At 45.1% G+C, this 22,089-nt stretch overlaps 1 protein-coding gene across 1 annotated transcript in view; it reads left to right on the top strand.

Moving 5' to 3' along the window:
• Nucleotides 1-22,089, top strand: part of IL12RB2 (interleukin 12 receptor subunit beta 2) — a 93,137-nt gene that overhangs the window by 30,564 nt on the left and 40,484 nt on the right. Inside the window, exons 5-8 of the mRNA XM_044005181.1 lie at nt 647-828; nt 2,472-2,614; nt 5,296-5,446; nt 13,775-13,857. Coding sequence (XP_043861116.1) covers nt 647-828; nt 2,472-2,614; nt 5,296-5,446; nt 13,775-13,857 — 559 coding nt within the window. The remainder of the gene's footprint in view (nt 1-646; nt 829-2,471; nt 2,615-5,295; nt 5,447-13,774; nt 13,858-22,089) is intronic.

Here is a 22,089-nt window from a genome sequence, read left to right as displayed (position 1 = left end):
GCCTCCAGAAAAATCATCGTGACTATCAGAGCCTCAGTTCCTTCATCTGTAAAATGAAGGGCTTGGATAGTATGTTCTCAAAGGTTCTTTTTAATTCCAGATTATCTTGTTTCCCCCTTAAAAGCTCTCTGAGTCTTAGTTTTCTCCTCTGTAATACAGGGGTGGTAAAACTGACAATATTTCACAGGTTTAGTCTGAGAAAAATGCTTTGAAAACGTAAAGCTCTGGACTTTAATCCAGGGAGACACAAATCCAAATCCTATCTCTGACACTTCCTAGATGTAGGACTCTGGACATGTCACTTAACTTCGGTTTGCCTCAGTTTTCTGTAAAATGAGGTGGTGAAACTAGCTAAAGGACCTTTGAGGGCCCTTTCAGCTCTAGACTTTCCAGCCCTAGACTTCTACGATCTTATGAGCTTTAAGTGCTATGGAAATGTAAAGTGGGGTGGGGTGGGGGTGGTAGTAGCAGCAGCAGCACAGTGGTGGTTGCAGCAGCATGGTAGTAGTGGTGATGGTGGTAGTGGTCGAGATCACCTAGCCCATCCCGATCATTTTACAAATGAAGAAATTGAGGCACCCAATCAGGTGATCCTGCCCTGTGGTCCTGCCTCTCATGAAGCATCTTATGTGTCTCTTCTTTATAGGTTGACAGGGCCAAACAATTTAAATTTGGAGAAACAATGTGCTTTGTATCATGATGACTTGGATCTTGGAATAAGTCTGAGCCCAGCTTCTCCCGAAGCCACTTACACAGTTAAAGTTGTTGCTGCCAACAGCCTGGGCAATTCTTCTTCTTTCCCGTTGGTGTTCTCCTTCCTGGACATAGGTGGGTATCTTTTGTCCACCATTTATGCCACTCACTTGATGCTGGCACTTGCGGGGGGCAAAGGGGGGCGTTGTCAGCTGTTGTTTCCTGTGCCTCCCAGATAATGGCCCCAAGAGGACAGGGAAGTTTCTCTAGAGGCGGGGCTGGCTTGATGCTACTTCGTCTACCTTTGCACCAAGTACCATGCCTTGCATGCAGTTAAGAGCTCTCTAAGGTAATAAATACTTCTTGATGGATTGCTTTGTATGGGCCATCTCCCTTGGACCTAAAAGGCTTCCTAATTTATCTCTTGGAACTGAGATTTGGTACAACCCTCCACTTGTGTGCAGAGTGTTCATGGGAAGCTTTGCTGACCCCCTCCCCCAACTCCCTGGTACTCTCTCCTTCAAATGAACATGTCTCTTCTTAGCTGTGCGTTGTCTTCCCCCTAGTAGAATGTCAGCTCCTTGAGGCCAGGCATAGTCTTATTTTCATCTCTGTATTACTGGTGACTGGTGCCTAATAGGCATTAGCAATTCAATCCCAGAAGCCTGTAATCAGCAGTTACTTTGTACCAGACACTGACCAGGTGTTAGGGCTACAAAGCCAGGACTGAGAGTCCCTGCCCTCAAGGGCTTTACGGTCTGCTCAATGTTTGTTGGGTTAGGATCCTGGGGTAGGTGAGGCAGTCATTTCATTTAGTACCCTAGGACGCGTGCAGAAGAGAATGGGTTGGGGCAGCTAGGGGGCGCCGTGGATAAAGCACCGGCCCTGGATTCAAGAGGACCTGAGTTCAAATGTGACCTCAGACACTTGACACTTACTAGCTGTGTGACCCTGGGCAAGTCACTTAACCCTCATTGCCACGAAAAACAAAACACAACAAAGAAGAGAATGGATTTCAGGAAATTGTTTAGTTTCACTTGCTCATATTCCTTGGTGACGCCCTGCCCTTCTACCGCGCACACTGCCCATCCCAGCCTTCATTCCTGGTGCCATCTCTAAACTTCCTTCTTTCTCCTCCTCTTCTTTCTACTTCTAGCCCTTCCCCCACCCAAGGTCCTGTGCTTATTGCTCTGGGGCACCGTGCCTTCTTTCTTCCTCCTCTTCCTTTGTCTCTTCTCTGTTCTTTCCAGCCTGGCAGGTTATTTCCCCCACAGGGTCTGTATTTTGTTGAATTAAAGTCTTTAAATTAAAAAAAAAAAGTCCAGACCAATGATTTCACCAACATAGGGAACTTCTAATGTGGAAACTCTCTGTCTATGAATATTTAGCCTTAAAAATAGAGTCTTAAAGAATCTAGATAGAATTCCAATGACTTTCCTAGATTCAGACTGCCATTTTGTGTCAGAGGGAGCACTTGAACCCAGGCCTTTGAGAATCCAAATTCTTTATCTACTAAAGCAATGAAATCATCACCAGGACTGGTGGTAGTCATTGCTTAATTGGTAAAAGTCAGGAGTGGGTTAAAGGGATAAAACCATCAGTACCACCTCACAACTCAATTCTCTCTCTCACCGCAAATGGGATGTCATCAAATGAAGTTAATCGTGCTCATGGGAAATGAGTTACATGGCTTTGGTTACACCTCAAATACCCCATCCTCAGCCCAGTGGTGACCCCTCAAGCTGCTGGCTAACTCACTTTTTCATTTGTGTTCCTAGTGAAGCCTCTTCCTCCGAGCGACGTCAGAACTGACTTTCCCAATTTGTCGGCCAACTTCTGTACCTTGCAGTGGCAAGATCAAGGGCCGGTGGTGTTGAATCGTCTCCGATTCCGGCCAGTCCTAGGGAGTGCCTGGGAAATGGTAATCTTTCCATGGTGTCGAGAAGGGGACGGGAGAGGGGCCCTAATTTAAATGTGTAATATTTGTGGTAGGAAAGAGGTTTCTTTATCAGATATTTTCAGTATTACTACCTCTGTGTCATTGCTATTCATCTCTTCCTATCTGAAAAGTAGGGGCCCTGAGATGATCTGACCTAAAGGATACATATTTGAGTCATTCCTGAAAGTTCTGTGTGGTTCAGTCTCTCAGTAAACGTCTTAGACTTCAATCAATGATATTCTTCCTTTTGTTTGTTTTTATATCCCCGATGACCAAAATAATCATTCACTAATGATAAAATAATAATAATAGGATTCATATAGCTCTTGAAGGTTTGTAAAGTGCTTTACAAATTTTGGCTCATTTTATCCTTACAACAACCCTTGGAGAAAAGATTATTATGCCCATTTTAGGGGTGGCTATGTGGCACAGTGGGTAGTGTTGGCTCTGGAGTCAGGAGGACCTGAGTTCAAATCTCACCTGAGACATTTACTAGATGTGCAACCCTGGGCAAGTCACTTAACCCCAATTAATTGCCTTAAAAACAGCTGAAGCTATCTCCAGTCATCCTGAGTGAGGCTGGTGACCTTGCACAGCCCTGCCTCACCTAAATCCAATTCAGTGCAAGTCATGACATCATCCTGACATCGTGGTCCTCTTTGAAAATGAAGGACAAACAACAATATCCCCATTTTACAGATAAGGAAACTGAGACCCAGAAGCTTAAGTGACTTGCCAATCTAGTAAGTGTCAGAAGTAGGATTTGAACTCGAGTCTTTGTAATTCCAAGCTCCAAGCCCTGAACTCTCTCCAGTTCTATATCAAAGGAGATAACATTTGTAATGCCCAATGTCTGGCACATAGCAGGATGCTTGTTGAATCAAAATAACCTGCATTGTTCTCTCCATGGTATTTTTTTTCCGAGGCCTCATCTAGGTGACCAGATTTACGGTTTATATCTCTGAAAACAAGTGAAATGTATTGCTTCAGCACAGGCCTCAGCTTTGTCTTTAAGCGAAGAGAATTGGTCATTCAATTCAATGTATCAGACTCTTACTGCGCACCTGCTATATCCTCGGGCACTGTGAATACACAAAGGATGAAACAATTCTTATCCTCAAGAAGCTCATGTTTTCTCGAGCAGAGTGTAGACAAAATGATTTTCCTAAACATGTCTTTGGTCATGTCACTGCCCTCCTCAATAAACTGCTGTGGTTCCCTGTTACCCTTAGGGTTAAATACGGGCTCCGCAGTTAGGCAGGGAAAGCCCTGTCCAACCTGGACCCAGCCTTCCCTTAGACCATGAAAAATATGTTACTTCTATTATCCGGTTAACGAGACCTTCTTCCTTTCCTCATTTATGGCTTTCCACACCTTGGTACTGGCTGTTCCCCATGCCCAGAATTCATTCCTTCCAGCCCTTTATCTCTTACAATCCCATGATGAGGGAGCAGAGACCTATTGAGATGAATCGTGATTTGCTGAAGGTCACTCAGCCAACTAAAGGGCAGCCTGGGATTTGAACCCAGATATTTCAGTAGCTTCATTTGGCTCTAACCTCTCCTTCACACAACTGGAAAATTGATCTTGCTGAGAGAGTGAAGGGTTGTGACATGAAGTTGATCATGGGAAGAAGGAAGAGAAAGGATGAGCTGAAGAGGCTGATCCAGGAGAAAAGGCAAGAGAGGGTTAGAAGGGTTTGAAACAGAACCAAAGGTGAGAAGAAAGACTTCTGTCCAGACAGCGGCTCCGAGCTGGGCTTCTAGCTGCACACATTACTTCTCAGATCTACTCCACTTAAGTCAAACTGGACCACTGGTCTCCGTTCAAATCATGGACAAGACTTTTTTTTCTGAATCAATAGTTTGATTTACATGATTCTCTGTGCCTGGAAGGTCTCCTACCAACATGCCACCTCCTCTGGGAGAATCTTCCCTGACCCCTGATAGTGGTGATGGAGATAACTAGTATTTATATATTGTTTTAAGGTTTGCAAAGCACTTTGCAATTATTTTATCATTTCATCCTCACAAAACCCTGAGAGGCAGGGGCTTTTACTGTCCCCTTTTTACAGATAAGGAAACAGAGGCAGAAAGAAATTAGGTGGCTTGCCCAGGTTCACTAGTAAGTGTCTGAGGCTGTATTTAAATTCCAGTCCAGAGCTCTATTTATTGCACTGATCTAGATGCCTCAGTGGTGTCCTCCCCTTCTTGTACTGCACATAGCACTTCGTACCAATCATTCATTGTATAGTATAATTATTTACATAGTGTATCATATCCCTCCACTAGATCTTACTCTTGATGTGGCAAGGAGAGTCGTATCTAAACCCTGTGCACCCTCCAGCATCTAATAGTGTTCTGCATATGATGTAAGCTTCTCTAGTAGAGATTGTTTCATTCCTGCTCTCATGTTCCTGGTACCAAATGCAGTGTCTGGTATTCAGTAGGAACTTAATAAATACTTACAAATTGATAGGTAGTCGGTGTTTAATGAATGGTCATTCGAATAAAAACTCAGAGCAATGTGGTCAAAAATCCAGATCAACTGAATTTCTTCTCATAGAATCAGAAATGGGAGGTAGCTTGAAAGAGCATCAGTTTGACTTTACTTAACATTCATTGTTCTCCTGTGAACTTTTGGTTTGTATTGTCCGGTTCAAGGTTCATGCTGCTAATGCCGGAGGAAGATATGATTTGTACAACCTGAAGCCATTTACCGAGTATGAATTTCAGATTTCCTCTAAGCTGCATTCTGTCAAAGGAAGATGGAGCGATTGGAGTAAATTACTGAGGACTCGGACTCCAAAAGAAGGTATTAAACTAACTCTCTCTCTCTCTCTCTCTCTCTCTCTCTCTCTCTCTCTCTCTCTCTCTCTCTCTCTCTCTCTCTCTCTCTCTCCCTCTCTCTCTCATTATTCTACATCTGTGTGGTCATTCTATAGCTATATGTCACTATATGGTTGATCAGAGGATTAAGACTGGACAAGACCTATGAGGTCATGCTGAACAGCCCCTTCATTTTACAAATAAAGAAACTGAGCCCCAGGCAAGTCACTTCACCTCTGCTTGCCTCAGTTTCCTCATCTATAAAATGGGGATAATCAATGCACGTATCTGCCAGTATTGTGAGGATCAAATGATAGCATATGTTAAGTGATTTGCAGACCTTAAGGTGTTGTACAAATGCTGACTTAATATTATTAAAGGGTATATAGAGTATATTTCAAGGGGGAGTGAGCACCCACAATTGAGGGCAGGGATTGTGCCTTGCTTCTCTTTGTATCCTCAGCTCTTAGCAGAGGGACTAGCACCTAGTAGGTGCTTAATAAAATGTTTATTGATTGACTGATTGATTGAATTGGCAGCATCAGGCAAGGCCTTGTTGGAGGAGATGGAACAAGTGAAAAGCTCGGAAGGAATCTAGGGATTTGAAGAAGAGATGAGGAGGGGGCCTGAGCATTCCAGATATTGATGGCAGCCTGAACACAGCCGCTGGAGTGCTATGTATGGGAGAGTCAGGGGTCAGGACAGTGCTATGTGTGGGACAAGCTGCAGTCAGCCAGTCCGGACTCCTAAGAAATCAGACCAGAGAAGAAGGTGGGAGCCAGGTTGGGGGGCATTCTAAGTGCCAGTCTGAGGACCTTTGCTTCCTCTAGTAGGGGCTCTAACCCCAGGGTCCAAGACTCGTCTGGGGTCTGTGAGCTTGGATGGAGAAAAAAAAATGACCACTGCTTTTTACTACCCTCTGGCTGAAAGAGCATTTCCTTCAGTTATTTAAAACTGTTCTTCTAAGAAGGGGCTGTAAGTTGCTGCCAAAGAAAGTCCAGGACACCCTGCCTAGAGGCCACGTAGGATCAGGGAAGGCTTGGGGCATACAGCACCTTAACCCTCCTGATCGATTAGCCTGAGAAACAAGGGGTTTTGTCCAGGGCTCTCTCGTCTTCATTGGTTATCAGTCATAGGCAACACTCAGATTGAAGGCTGGAGGAGAGGCGGTTTTGACTGTTGGCTTCGCTGGTTCCCTCTCTTGTCCATCAGCAAACAGACTCGGAGGATTGGGTAAAGGAAATGACTACAACGCTAAGTGCATTATAGGAGTGAGTTTAATCTTGTCCTTTTAAAATAATTGTGTTCTTTTCTTCCCTCCCATGATTTTGGACTCATTCATCAAACATCCTATACATTATAGCTTCCAAAAGTTTAATTTGGTCTATAAGACAAATTTGAATTGTTGTTCAGTTATAGCCAACTCATAGTGATCCCACTGGGGTTTTCTTGGTAAAGATACCGGAGTGATTTGCCATTTCCTTCTCCAGTTCATTTTACAGGTGAAGAACTGAGGCAAACAGGGTGAAGTGACTTGCCCAGGGTCACACAGCTAGGAAGTGTCTGAGACTGGATTTGAACTCAGGTCTTCCTGACTCCAGGTCCACAACTCTATCATTCTGCCACCTTACTTATTAGAAGGAGGATGGTCATCCGAGAGAGAGAGAGAGAGGGAGAGAGCGAGCGAGCGAGCAAGCGAGCGCTGGGCTTGGAAACAAGAGGGACCTAAGTCTAAACCCTTTTTCTGATACCTAATAGTTGTATAGTGCAGTAAACCTTTCAGCATCATGGATTTTATCTTATTTGAGTCTCACAACAGGGAAGTGAGGTATGAAGTAAGAAGATTATTATCTCTAGATAAAGAAATTAAGGGACAGGGAGGTCAACCTCGCTGGGATTTACTCAAGATCACACAACTAATGATTCTCTAAGAGAATAAGCTACAGATGAAATTGTGGGTCTGGATAAGTGAAGGGCATTTCCATGCAGGGAGTTGCTTCCCTCCCCCTTGGTCCCCACCCCCCACCCCATGCAAACAGTCCAGGCCAAAAAATAATAAGAAATAAACAATTTGCCATCGACCTTTCCAATTCCATAATATGCCCAACAAGAGACGTATTAAAGGATAATTAGATATATTAGCCCAAAAGAAAACTGTCTTTCTGAAGACTTTCTGATATTCATGCAGAAAAATGCCTACTCCCCTGAAACACACCTTCCTTAGCACAGTCTTCTTGGCTGACACCCAATGTTTTCATCTTCCTTTTCTGCGTCTGCTTTTCTTGTGGGCTGCTTAGAGACCCGGGCTTTATTCTTAGCTGCTCGGCTCTTACCACTTACCGCTATTTCTGTCATCAGTTCCTTTCTGAAACACTAATTGATGCAAGACCCAAAAGGTGTGATATTTTTCTTCTCTCTCTCTCTCAAACTTTCCTTTTAACCCCTTCAGTGCACATTTGTCTGCTCGGGGGTTTTCGCTTGGGTTTTTTCCGCTGCTAATTTGGTAGTGAGGTTTCAATTCAATTTCATTCCTACCGTAACTATTATTGTACATTAATAGAAGAAATTGAACGTTGGCTTCCTTCAAAGCCCTCCAGCTGCACCGCAGCTTCTCAGAGACACATTCTGATACATCGTTTCAAAATCAGAGAATCTCTGAGCTAAATCAGCGCCCCTGGAGCCCACCCCATTCCAGACAAAGTATCCAGTAAACCACATGCCTGACCTTTGCTGGAAGGACTTTAATGAGGGGGAATCTGGCAAGTTTGGATTTGGTCGTTTACCAGGCTGGCCATTCCAGAATAGCTTCTCCTATGACATGAGATCATGAATTTCAAAGTTAAACAATGTCCCAGGCAATGCAGAAATCCCCTTGCCCCGCTTTTAAAAATCTTCTTTTTCCCCATCCCACCCCACTTTGTCTTTGGGGGGGGGGGTGCAATGGGAGTTAAGTGACTTGCCCAGGATCACACAGCTAGTAAGTGTCAAGTGTCTGAGGCCGGATTTGAACTCAGGTACTCCTGAATCCAGGGCGGGTGCTTTATCCACTGCGCCACCTAGCTGCCCTCACTTTGTCTTTTAAGTGAGAGATTCTGTAGTCTTAGGAAATCTAATTTCTACCTCATTTTTTGGGGGGGGGGGAGGTGGAGAAGGCTTAACATTTCCTGGCTCTTTTTATGTTCCCAAACTCCTTGGGTTGGGTAGAGAACTGGTGTCAGGAAGACTTAAGTCTGAATCCTATTTTTGGAGCCTTCCTTGGATCATCCGTCAAGTGGGGAAAATATTGCCTGTAGGTAGCGCACTGCTGTGATTGTTGTGAAATCAACAAGCATTTATTAAACGTTGGCTATGTATGTGCCAGCACCTGAACTCTGGGAATACAAAGCACTCAACAAGCATTTATCAAGCGCTTCTGGGGCGCTGCGGTAAATATGCCTGCAAGACAGTCCCTGCCCTCAGGGATCTTATATTCTTTTTTTTTTTTTTTTTGGTGAGGCAATTGGGGTTAAGTGACTTGCCCAGGATCACACAGCTAGTAAGTGTCAAGGGTCTGAGGCTGGATCAAGTGTTAGATTTGAATTCAGGTCCTCCTGAAACCAGGGCCTGTGCTTTATCCACTGCACCACCTAGCTACCCCCTAGTTTGTGCCTTTTGAAGCGAGCAAGCTAAAAGGTAGGAGTTTAAATGACGTTTTGTAGTGCTAAGTAGCAGAGTATCTGCTCTATTTTTACTTGAGTTCAGTGGTTTGACACTGTGGGTCTGAGCACTTTACGCTCCTCAGCCCAGGCAACAACCCAGGCGTCCTCCTGGTGAGCCTACACGAAGGGCTTGGCCGTGGGTGGCCGCTTTCCTCGTCCTGTGCCCTAAGGCTCACTAGGCACTCTCCTCACAGCCCTCCTGCGGGCAGGTGCAAGGAGAAGAATTCCCATTACGGGAGGAGGAAACAGACTTGTCCAGAGTCAGTCATCAGTCTCATACGTGGCGGAGCTCGAACCGGAGCTGCTACCATAGAATGCACCGCCCGAAAGCACTATTATTATTTTTATTTTTATTTTCTTTGTATCACTAGAGCGTAGCTTAGTGCCTGGTCTAATAAGCCCATAATAAACATATGATGGTTGATCGTGTCATCCAGTCCCGGGCTTTTGCTTCTGTTTCTCCCTGCTTCCCTAATGAGACCCCTTCCAGCCCCAATCCAATTTATTAGATCAGCAGTGAGCACTGGACTTAGCATCAGAAGACCTGGCTTCTAATCTTGCCTCAGTGGATAGAGTGACAGGTCTAGAGAGTCAGGAACATTCATCTTCCTGAGTTCAAATCCAGCCTCAGAGGCTTACTAGCCCTGTGACCCTGGGCAAGTCATTTCACCCTGTTTACCTCAGTTTCCTCGCCTGTAAAATGAGCTGGAGAAGGAAATGGCAAACCACTCCAGTGTCTTTACCAAGAAAACCCCAAATGGGGCCACAATGCGTTGGGCACGACTGAACAACAATGAAAATATCTTGTTAGTAAATAATTACTTTAGAAAAAGGCACTTACTACCTGCCTAATTCTGGGTAATAGTGATCAAGGATCTGGACTTGAAGTCAGATAGAATTGAGTTTGTATCCTACTAGTTGTGTGACTCTGGACTATGAGGCTTGGGGGGGAAGGGAATCATATCTGCAGCATTTACCTTACACGTTTTGTGTGAGAACCAAATGAAATCATTTTGTGAAGGTTCCAAGGCATTATACATGTTTAAAGGGATAGTGTTATTGTATTCTTCCTAAGAATTGTTGTTATTAATATTAATACTTGTGATGACGCAAAGGATGTTACAATTTAGAGCAAGATTTAAATACATACTTCTTCAGTTTCTGGCATATATTAGACATTAATAAATGCTTGTTGATTTATACATTATACATAGATGAGTATGTATATATGCATACATGCATATACATATATACGTGTGGTGTGTTGATGTATGTATGTGTGTGAGATTTTCCTGACTCCAGGACTGGTGCAATATTTACTTCACCATCTAATTGCCCCGTGGGAACAGCTAGGTAGAGAAATAGATAGAATACTAGTCAGTCAGAAAACAGTTCAAATCTAGCCTCAGACACTTGCTAGCTGTTAGACCTTAGGCAAGTCACTTAATCTCTGTCTTTCTCAGTTTCTTCATCTATAAAATGAGGTGGAGAAGGAAATGGCAAATCACACCACTATCTTTGCCAAGAAAACTCCAAATGGGGTCATGGAGAGACAAGACTGAAAAATAACTAAAAAGCAATAATACATATGTGTATACAAGCATATGCACATGTTCACACATGTATCATATATAGTACATATCAACCAATATGCGTTTATTACATATTATATATACATGTGTGTGGACATATGTATACATCTATTAATACATGCCTATATGTTACTATATACATATACTGGTGTCTGTTTTATTTGACTGCTGTATTATTGCTTAATTTCACTTCTATGTTGGAGCCATGTGATGGAGACCTGTGTAAATCCTATGTATCTCACTTGCCCTAAAGCCTTATTAGCATCTGAGTCTTGTTGATGACCCCAAGACCCCCTCAGTGACTTAACTGGGTGTCAAAAGTCCTGCATTTTGCTTCAGATTTTGACTTGCTCTAATCTTCACCACAGTAGGAGGGGCCAAACTTTTGTCAGGTGGAAAGCCCTGTTTACCCTTTGGAAGTTCCCTGTCCTCTTCCTTGCTTCCTCATCTCCTCATTGTTCAACAAAAGAAGGGAAATGTCAGAATCAGCAAAAATCAGCCGAATTTGATGTCTGTCTTGTGTGAGAGCCCCTATCTGTGATGGTCCATTGTCATTCAGAAAGGAGTTTGCCAGAATCCCCTCTTAATTTCCCCCCTCTATGTTGAGCCCCACCTTACCTGAGTCTTCAGATGATCTTCCTTAAACAGCACACACAGGATTAGTTTACCCTGGATATAGAATACCTTGTTTTAACCCCTCGGCCCCCCCCCCCGCCCCACCTTACAGAAGATCATATTTTTTAATTCTCATAACAAGGTTTTTAAACAGACGATTTCCCTCAGGACCAAAAGCAACTGCCAAAGTTATATTTCTTGACTTAAAAGGTGAGGAAAGCCTTTGCACGTTTGCTTAGGATGGTGGGACTCATTGATGTTATTCCAGCTAATTAGGCTATGTTCAAGAGTTTCTGATAACGTAATATCATTTGTGTAATTTTCTAGTCTACATCTTAAATTTCTTGTCTGACACCAGGATGTTATTTTTTCCTCCAAGTCTGGTAGGACCATGCTTTTCTTTGGTGATTTTTGTTCTGAAATAAGCTTTTCATCACTAGAGCTGATTTGGCTCTTTATCAGCTATTATTTAAAAATAAATATTTGACAGATGGTGTGGTATGGTAAATGGAATGCAGGACCTAGTATCAGAAAGACCCCATTTCAAATCTCATCCCCAGCACTTACTGACTGTGTGACCCAGGGCAAGTGACAACCTCTGTGAGCCTCAGAAACCTCTAATATTCTGAGTTATCTGCAAGCTGGGGGAAGGAAATTCCTGTGCCAGTTAAATCACAGGTCCTTGACTTGTTGACATAGAAATATTTGACAGTTTGGCAAGTTGGTCTTTAACCAACATTCCAAGCTAGAAGTAAGTCAATTCAACATTTATAAAGTGCCTACTATGTGCCAGGCCAGAGGAAAGAAGGAAGGGAGGGGAGAGGGAAGGAGGGAGGGAGGAAGGAAGGAAAGAGGGAAGGAGGGAGGAAAGAAAGAAGGAAGGAAGGGAGGGAGGGAGGGAAGGAGGGAGGGAGGAAGGTCTCTCCTTGCTCTTGAGAGTTTGAGTCCAGACTGTACCACTTACTAGCTATATAACCTTGGACATAGCCTCAGTTTCCTCATCTGTAAAATGAAGACATTGAGCTCAATGACCTCTAGGTTCCTTCCAACTCTAAATTCTGGCTCTTCTGCAGGGATCTCCCTCACTCCCAGTGCCTTCCCTCTCCAACTTCCCTTTGGTATTTGACACCAAGGTGTGCCTTTCTGCTTTTTTATAGACTGGAAAAGAGATAGAAAGGTGGGGAGGTAGAGAAATAGAAAAACGGAAAGATAGCTAGGCAGAGATAGAGCGTTGATTAAGCACTTACCATGTGCCAGGTACTGTGCTAAGGGCTTAGGATGCAAAGAGCGTCCTTCCTCTTAAAGAGCTAATAAGGTAAGATCCACATAAAAGGGCGTTGGAGAGAGGAAGGGAGAAGGGGAGGGGGCAGTACATGGTGGGGACAGACCTGAGAGTGAGCAGGGAGGGAGGCTGGCAGCATTGCTGGGACTTCTGGTGATAGGGCAGCCAGTCCTTCTATCCCCAGAGCCTAGCACATAGTAGGTGCTTAATAAATATTTGTTGAATGATTGATCCATTGATCCTCAGTAAATGAAAGGGAACTGAAGAAGGATAAGAGCATTAAGACATATGGATGTGTCCTACTGGGCTTCTAGCACCTAGCACCTAGCACGCTGTGCTTTGGCTAGAGAAGGTACTCAGTAAATAATCTTTCGATTCATGGGTAATGATTGAAGTATGTGGTCAGGTGCAAACCTCTTTGTGTCTCTTTAATAATAACAATTATCATAATAGCTAACATGTATAGCACCTACTATGTGCCAGGCAATGTGCTAATATCTTTACAAATAATGTCTCATTTGATCCTCATAACAACTCTAGGAGGCAGGGGCTCCATTTTTACAGTTGAAGAAACTCAGGCAAACAGAGGTTAAGTGACTTGCCCGGAGTCACACAGTTAACAAGTATCTGAGGCTGAATTTGAACTCAGGTCTTCCTGACTCGGGGATTGGTGCTCTTATCTATTGCACGACCATCTCTTCCTCTTATTTCTAGGACAGTGGCCAACACCGAGAAGGTCCTTAATTAATTCTTTATTTAATTGAATTGAGTAGAAATGGGATTCATTTAACTTAAAGAACCATTCTATCAAGAGAGCTCCTGACTTATTTGTTGTCATGGACCCCTTTGGGTGACTGCTGAGAATTCTGGATCCCTTTGCGGAATCATATTTTTAAATGCACAAAATCAAATACAAGAGATTACAAAGAAAATCAAATTGTACTGAAATGCAATTAGCCAAATATTTTGTCAAAACAAGTCACAAGCCCAGGAGATGAGTCTCAGGCAGCCTGTGGCTGGGTAACCTTTCAAAATTTTGTGGAATGATTTCAAATGACTCTGTTTCCGCTACTTTAGAAGCTCTGCTTGACACGAGCGAAACCCCTTTTTTTCCTTTTCTTTTAAAGCAGAACCAGGTGGGACGTTGGACGTGTGGTACACGACGTATGACTTGGGAGACGGCCTACAAACTCTCTCTGTGTTTTGGAAGGTGAGGTGGGGGTGAAAGCGACAATTCTATTGAATCCTTTTGCCCCCTGGGGGTCCCTGAAGTATGAGTCACTCAGCTACAAGACTTTCTCCTCCGCCATCCCTTTGTGGGGCTGCCCGGATCACAGCCCGTTTATAAGAGAGAGTTTGAGAGCTTCGAGAATTACTGGAGCTCACACAGATTGGAGGAGTCAGAGGTAGGATTTAGACGGGATTCCAAGGCCAGCTCCCTCTTTGGGATAGAAAGCGAAGATCACTGCACCTCTCTGGGCCTCAGTTTCCCATCCATAAGAGGAGGAGCTTCCTTCCACCTCTGGAACTGAGGTTCTCTTGTGGTTTCTGGTGGAGACAGTGCAGACCGAGGGGTGAGCCCTGGGGCTCCAGAGATGGATGGGGGAGAGGGTGCTCTGGGTCTGCTGATCCCCGATTTCCAGTGTTGGCCAGACTTCCTTTTCTTGGGCTAGGTAGCAGAAGGAGCAGCAGCAGGCAGAGTCATTCAACCCTTCTGATTGACTGACGAACAAGGGTTTGACTGGGGGAGGTAGGAAGGAAAGGAATTGGGATCTCTTCCTCCAATTCCCGCAGTAGCAGCCACTTCCTACCACTCAAACCAGGTGTTCTCTCTGCCCAATCACAAAGAGGTATCCATAGGAGAGTAGACAGAGTGTTGGGCTAAGTCACAAGACCTGGGTTCAAATCCTACCTCAGATATTTCCTGCTTTGGTGGCTCTGGGGAAGTCATTTCATCTCTGCGTCTCAGCTTTCTTCTGCATAAAATGAAGGGCTTGTCCTCCATGATATCCATGGTCTTTTGTCAATCTAAATCTGTGATTCTGTGAATTACACCCTTCCTCTAATCTGAACCCAACCACGTTTCTCCCTGTGCCCAGACTGCATGCCCCCTCAGTGCAAACCCCAGCCAGGCCTTCCCCCACCCTAAATCCCTAATCTCTTTCCACCCCATCCCTCCAACAACCATGTCCTCTCTTTTCAGCCCCAACTCAATCCATGGTTCCATATCCAAACACGTCTTTCCCCTAGAGGTAACGGGGTACATCAAAGGAGACCCCACTCTAGAGTCAGATATGTGTTCAAATCTCACCTCTGAAGTGTACTGCCCCGTGACCTTGGGCAAGTCACCATCTCCCTGCCCCTCAGTTTCCTCCTCTGTAAATGGAAGAGTCGGACCACATTGGCCTCTGGGATGACTTCCAACTCTCAGCCTGTGATCTTCTTCATCCTGTGACCTTGTCTGTTACCATACCATAGCGTGCTTTCTTTTGTTTAAAAATCTTACCTTTTTTCAATCTTTTGTTTTTACACCATTTTAATTTCCAAATATATGCCTCCCCCTTTCCAGTGAGTCATCCTTTTTGACAAAGAATTGAAAAGGAAGAGAAAAAAGTCAGGTCAGGAATCCAACCAACACATCAAACATTTCTGACAATATGCCACACTCCAGGTCCCTCTTCCATCCCTGATCATAAAGAGAAAGAGTCAAGCTTGGTCCCCGAGTTCTTTTCCCACCGACCCCTCTGGGGTATTGATATGGGGAGAGAAAAAGAGGAAGGAAGAACAGGAAAAAGATGCATCGATGCTTCTTCCCCCCAACTGTAAGAAGCAGATGGGTTGTCTTTCCCGTGCCCCAGCCCTCCCTCACACTCAGGGCCCCTTTCAATACGGGGAACTGTCCAAAAGGATGCTGCCGCCTCATTTCTCAGAACCCACTTCCCTTTCCTCATTGCTATCCCCAATGAAGGGTAAATAGTAGTAGTAGTAGCAGTAGTAGTAGTAGTAGTAGTAGGCCTCCACCAGTCGTGGACAACCACGGATCAGCACCTTGAAGAGCCACAGGCCACAGTGTGGCTGTGCAGTCCGATACAGGAGCCGCAGCTCCTGAGTGACTTATAACCAGTAACTGCTGCATCCCGTGTTGTATCTACCCTATGAAGAGTAGCTGGAGTGTCCTCTCCAGGGCGCTGGCCTGGGCGGATCAATATGGAAAACAAGCTGTTGCCCATGCAGCAGGTTTTCCCTCTCCACGACATTGGTGGATCCAAAGGAGAGGCAGAGCCAATACGGTTTGGCACCAGTGCTGCCACAGGAGTTGCCAGAGGGATGTGATGTCCAACATCCAACTGCCTAAGGGACTCTGGCTCCTGATTTTCCCTCGGGGTTAACTCCCGAAGCCTTTCCCATAGATGGGTATAGCCGCAAGGAAGCGGAGGTTTCAAAGCAGGGTTTCCTTCCCCTAGGCGGCTTGCCTGCCAAGGCTAACGAGCCCCACCTGCCCGAAGTGACTGGTTTTTAAGGCGCCCCTTCTCCTGTTAGTGGAAAGAGTTCTGCCACGAGAAGGCCAGGAGTTGGGCTTTGGTTGTCAGAGGCTATTGGAGACACACGCCATTGGAGCATTTTAGAGAGAGTGGGAGCTTCTCCCCACTCCCACCCCTGCATGCTCAAACAGATCCACAAAGTCAGAGTAATGGTAAAGGGGGGCTCTATAAAAGAGAGGTTCCCAGGTGGTTTGGGGAATATTCCGCATCCTTCCATTTTCAGAAATGAGGTAGCTGGGGAGGGAGTTCTCTCTTCCCCATCCCCATTTTGTCTTGCTTTCCCTTCTCTTTCTTCTCCTCTTCTTCCCCCTCCTCCTTTTCCTCTTCTTCCCTCCTCCTCTCATTCCTCTATCATTTCTTCCCCCTTTCTCTGTTCCCTTTCTCTTCCCTCCCTTTTCTTCTTTCCCTCTTCTCTATTTTCTTTCTCTTCCTTCTTTCCTCTCCCCATCCTCTCTACTATCCCTTTTTGTTCTCCTCCCCACTCCTTCCTTCTCTTTCACCTTCCACCATCCTCCCATCATGTCTCATACACACAAAGGTTGTTGGGTACCACCATCAGCCTCTTCATCAGGGACTTAATATAAATAGCAGGCTGATTGGCAGCAAAGGCCTTGGAATGGCTGCCATTCTTAAAATAGAGATAGGGATTAGAGTGTCATTTCAATGACCCAGGGAACTCCTGGAGGAGGAAATGCCTCAGGCACCTTCTTTGTGATGTATCCTCTTAGAGATTTGCCGAGGGCATTGAGAAGTTGGACCAGAACCCAGGTCTTTCTATTGCCACAGCACTTAGCACAGTGCCTGGCATATAGTAGGTGCTTAGCAAATGCTTATTGACTGTCTTGCTATGCCAAGCTGCCTTCATTCTGATTCAAAAGGAAACAAAACAACCGTTTAGCAGCCTTCTTCTATGAAGGTCAGCCAACAAAGCAGCCGCCATCTTGGGGCACCTTCAGAGAGATAGAGCTTCCAGGAATAACAAGGGGAACTTACCCTGCTATCCCTGGTCCCAGTCAGATTTCACACCTGGAATGCCGTGGTCAGTCCTGGGCACCACAATTTAGAAGAGACAGGTGTTCTGCAAGGGCAGACAGGATGGCAAAGGGCATTGAGCTCCTGCCATGCAAGGAGGAATTCAAAGAAGTGGGTCATGTTCAGCCTGAGGGAAGGAAGATGGGGGGTGGGGGGTATTAATAGTTGCCTTCAATGTGAAGGGCTCCCGCAGGAAGAAGGGATGTTCTCTTCAGCCGCAGAGGGAAGACCATAGCCAACTGATTTTGTCGGGAAGCCTTCCCAACCATGGGAGTTGTCCAGAGGCAGGACGTGCTGCCTCAGGAGCCCACGGGCTCCCTCTCTTTGGTGTGTTGTAGTGGGGATCTGTTGGTGTATGGGGAAGACCAGATGCCTGCTGGGGTCCTGTGATCTTTATGTATCCGAAGGGACTGTTAGGCCTGTGCTGCTTGACCCAAGAGGGCCGAACCAGGAGTAATGGGTCGAAGGGGTAAGAGGATAGACAGACTAAGTGTGATATTGGAGAATAACTTCCAGCCAGTCACATCTGTCTCCAAGCAAAATGGGCTGTCCTTGCCTCTCTTTACAGAAGAGGAAACTGAGGCCAAGGGAAGCCGGTCCATGGTCCTCCAGCTCTCAGACTGTACGTGTGCTTCCAAGCATTCCAGGGAGTTAGCCAGCTGTCCTTCAGTGTCTGGCTCACACAAGATAATGATGTCCAGATTCTTGGAATTCTGGGCAAACCAATCGAGCACTCAACAAACAAACAATTATTTAGCACTCACTGTGTGCCAGGCACTGCACGGGAAGCATACAGAGAGAAGAACGAGCCTCTACCTTCGAGGAGCTTACAATCTAAAGGCGGAGTCCTGTAGACAGTTGTACTTCCTAGATACGAGGGTGCATCCAGTTTAGTCAGCAGGAGGGGGAGAGGGATGCTCCAGGGGCTGCCACCAGAGACGTGGACCCCTGGACCCTGAGCATTTCCAGTTAAAGCCCTGCAGGTGGGCATCTAAGGGGCGGGGGGAGGTTCTCAGCCTGGGGAAAGACTAGACTCGTGGCTCTCCTGTTTCACTTTTGTCGGATGTTTACATTAAGAGGGACCAGTTTGGGTTTAGAATGACTCAGGGCAGCCCCTGGAGTCAAGAGAGGAGGGAAAATCCCTCTCGTGGCACCAGCATTTCTAGGTAGTTACTTACTCATTTTTCCAGGTTTCTTGGATGAGGGGCAGTCTCTGTTTCTCCTCTGAAAGCACAGTTTCCCCAAGATCTCTTGTCTTTCATTTGATGGTGACTATTTTTAGATCAAAAAATACTTTCTTTAAACAGTCAAAAAACCCAACCAAGGATATACTATGAAAACAAACGCATTGGGGTATTGTGTTTAAAAAAAAAAAACAAAAACCTAAGCATTGCTAGATAGAAACTCATCTTGATTTAGAAAATGGCATGACGGTGTTAGGTCACAGCACAAATATGCTTTCTTTTCTGATACTAGATGAGAAGCACCTACTATGTGCTGGACATGTGCTAAAGCTGGTAATGCAAATAGGAAAAGGAAAGTCTGCCTTTGCCCTCTAGGGGCTTACAGTCCTGTGGGGGAAGACGAAAAGGGGGTGGGATGGGGGAGGATGGGGGCAGGGGGAGATGGGGTAAAGTGTGGAAGAGGGGCAGCCAGCTAGGAAATGAAGAGATGGCTGGCCTGGGAGCCTTCTTTACGGGGAGATCAGGGAGTTCCTGTCTCCATCCTCCAACTCACAGGGCGGCCGAGGGAGAGTAGAGAGGGGAGAAGAGAGAATAGGGGAGGGATATTGGCATTTGCAAACACAGCAGCTGCTCTTTTTTGGCCTCAGGGTGCAGGTGTTGGGAGAGGGGCATGGATAAACCCGGAAATAAAGTGGGAAAGGTCCTGCTAAGGTCAAGTCCCAAAGAGGTTTCAAGCTGCAAGGAGTGTCACAGAATGAAATTAGCTGCCTTAAAAACGGCCCCTGTCTTCCCAATCCTGGGCAGTATGGGAGAGGGGGTAGGGCAGAGGGAGCCAGTCTTCCCGGCAGGAAGACCCCTGAGCCTTTGCTCTTCCACATTGGAGTGTGAGCTCCTTGATGGCTAGGAATGACGCCCCCTGCTGGAAACTTACTGTAGGAAATGAGGAGAAGGCACCTGAGGGCAAGACATGTGGCTTTTCTTTGGCGTCAGGAAGTGCTTGTAGGAGAAAGAGGGGGCGAGGCTGGCACTCTCGCTCTGGAGAGCAGAGCAGGAGAAGTGTAGCTCTCCGAGATAGATAGATGAATCTAGGCCTTTCTCTCTCTCTTCACCAAATTCTTATTCTCCTTAATAAATGCTTCAAAGTCTAAACTATTGCTAAAGCTTATAATTTATTGGTGACCACTCATTAGATATTTTAGACAGACTAGCTAGAATTTTAACCCTTTAAAGCACCCTGTTTTTTATTTTCTCTCTATCTCCAGAGCTCAGCACATGGTTATGCTATACATAGTATCTGCTTAGCAAGGGCTCATTGATTGACTGGTAGACTGACCGAGGCTCACGGGAGCCCTTCCTTACTCCTGGCTGTTCTCAAAGCTATAAGATAAATGAGGACCAGTTGCTGATCTTCTCAGTGTCAGGAGTGTTCATATCTGGGAATTCTCCCCACTTGCAAACACGGGACCAGACAGAAACAAAACAAAAAATCAATATCAAAAGATCTGAAAAGATTGTGAAGAAAAAAATTTTTTAATTTAAAAGGAATTGTTACTGTATTATACTTTTGGACAACTTGGTATCAGGAAGCTTTCTTTCACATAAGTCACAAATCTGCCCAAGAGTGTGCTACAGCCTCAGCAGAGGGCAAATACCTCAATTCTGGGCTTGGCTTGTTTTGTTGATTATCTAGACTTAAGAAAGTGTTAATAATGCAGATTTTAAAAGTGAGGATGCAGACTTTCTCTCTGCCCCAAACCCCAGTCAGTTGTTAAATCTTTACTAGAAACCTATGAACCGGCAGCTCTACACCTTCCTCCCATTTCTCTGGGTTCTGTCCTTCCGGGTCAAGCAGAATAATTCAACCTCATCCTTGGCCCAATCCTATTGATGGAATTTTTTTAAAAACCACTTTTAATGCAATTATATATTTTGATTTGATACAATACTTTCTCTAAATGCCCCAAACTCACTCCTAACAACAGCTGACGTATAGCACTCCCAAGGTCTACACAATACTTTATAATACATGACTGCATTGTTAGGGGGCAGGAGAATTAAATATTTTTCTACTGCTTCTTTCAGTAATTAGAGAGTTTTCTTTGCTTTTATGATTTATTATTATCATTATTATTTTTTGCGGGGACAATGAGGGTTAAGTGACTTGCCCAGGGTCACACAGCTAGTGTCTAAGGCTGGGTTTGAACTCAGGTCCTTCTGAATACAGGGCTGGTGCTTTATCTGCTTTTATGTTGGGTTGGGGGGGGGGCAATGGGGGTTAAGTGACTTGCCCAGGGTCACACAGCTAGTAAGTGTCAAGTGTCTGAGGCCGGATTTGAACTCAGGTACTTCTGAATCCAGGGCCTGTGCTTTATCCACTGCGCCACCTAGCCGCCCCCTTGCTTGTATGTTTTGAAAGGAAAATAAAACAGCATTGAAGTGTAACATAGCAGAACTTACATCCAAATGAATGTTGTGACTTTCAAAGTAGTTCCCTTGGAAAACTACAACTTCTTCCAGTTGTACTCCTAAGCCCTCTTTGGAAGTCTTCTTGGGAAATAGAACTATTGAGATTCAATTGAGTTGGGATTCAATGTAAAGTCTGACCCTTGGCCTCAAAAGATCACAAGTACAAGGTGGCAGAGACAAGATCAGACTTGATAGAGATGCATAGGTCACAGATCTATGAACATAGATACATGGGTCATAGAACATAGATCAGGTTGTCCAAAAAGGACCTGGGGGTCTTAGATGATTGCAAGCCCAACATGAGCCAGCAGTTGGATGTGGCAGTCACGTACACCGATGAGACTTGGGGCTTCACTAAGAGACCAAGGAAACGATTTTTGTTGTTGAGTCATTTTGGTCACATCCTACTCTTCATGACCCAACTTAGCAAAGATATTTCCTTCTCCAACCCATTTTACAGATGAGGAGCTGAGGCAAACAGGTGAAGTGACCTGCCCAGGGTCACACACAGCTAGTGAGTATCTAAAGCCAGATTTGAACTTGTGAGGATGTCTTCCTGATTCCAAACCCAGTGCTCTATCCACTGTGCCATCTAGTTGCCCTGTAAGGAGGCTGTAGTTCTTCCATGTTTTCTGCCTTGGTTCAACCACATCTAGAGTGTTGGAGAGGAAGAGGTAGCCATGATGGTGAAGGTCCTGAAGTGCATAGCATGGAAGGAACGTCTCCTGAATCAACTAGGGTTGTTTAACCCAGAGAAAAGATGACTGGGGGTGGGGGGCGGGAAACAATCACTGTCTTCAAGTATTTGAAGGGCTTGTACACTAGAATGGGGTTACGCTCGGGATCGTAGCTTTAGTTGTAGAATGACTGTCAGAGGTCACCTAGACCAACTCTTCTTATTTTACAGATGGGAAAACTGAGGCCCCCAGGGGCCAAAGTAGTTTTCTCATGATTCCACATCTGGTCCTCTTATTTCACACCTGGTGTGTCCTTGGATCATGGAGCTAGAGTTGAAAAGACTATAGAACCCGTGTAATCCAACCTCTTCATTTTACAGTAGATTAAATTGAGACCCAAGACGATAAAGAGATTTGCTCAATATAAACAGGTAATCAATTGGTCCATCAATAAGCATTTATCTAGCACTTACTATATGCCAGACATAGCACTAGTTGCTTAGGGATGGGCAAAAACCAAAGTGCTCATGTTCTCATGGGT

This window comes from Dromiciops gliroides, chromosome 4 (assembly GCF_019393635.1).
Source record: "Dromiciops gliroides isolate mDroGli1 chromosome 4, mDroGli1.pri, whole genome shotgun sequence".
Lineage (NCBI taxonomy): Eukaryota > Metazoa > Chordata > Mammalia > Microbiotheria > Microbiotheriidae > Dromiciops > Dromiciops gliroides.
Note: the sequence above shows the minus strand (reverse complement) of the source record. Positions and strands in the feature narration are given on the sequence as shown.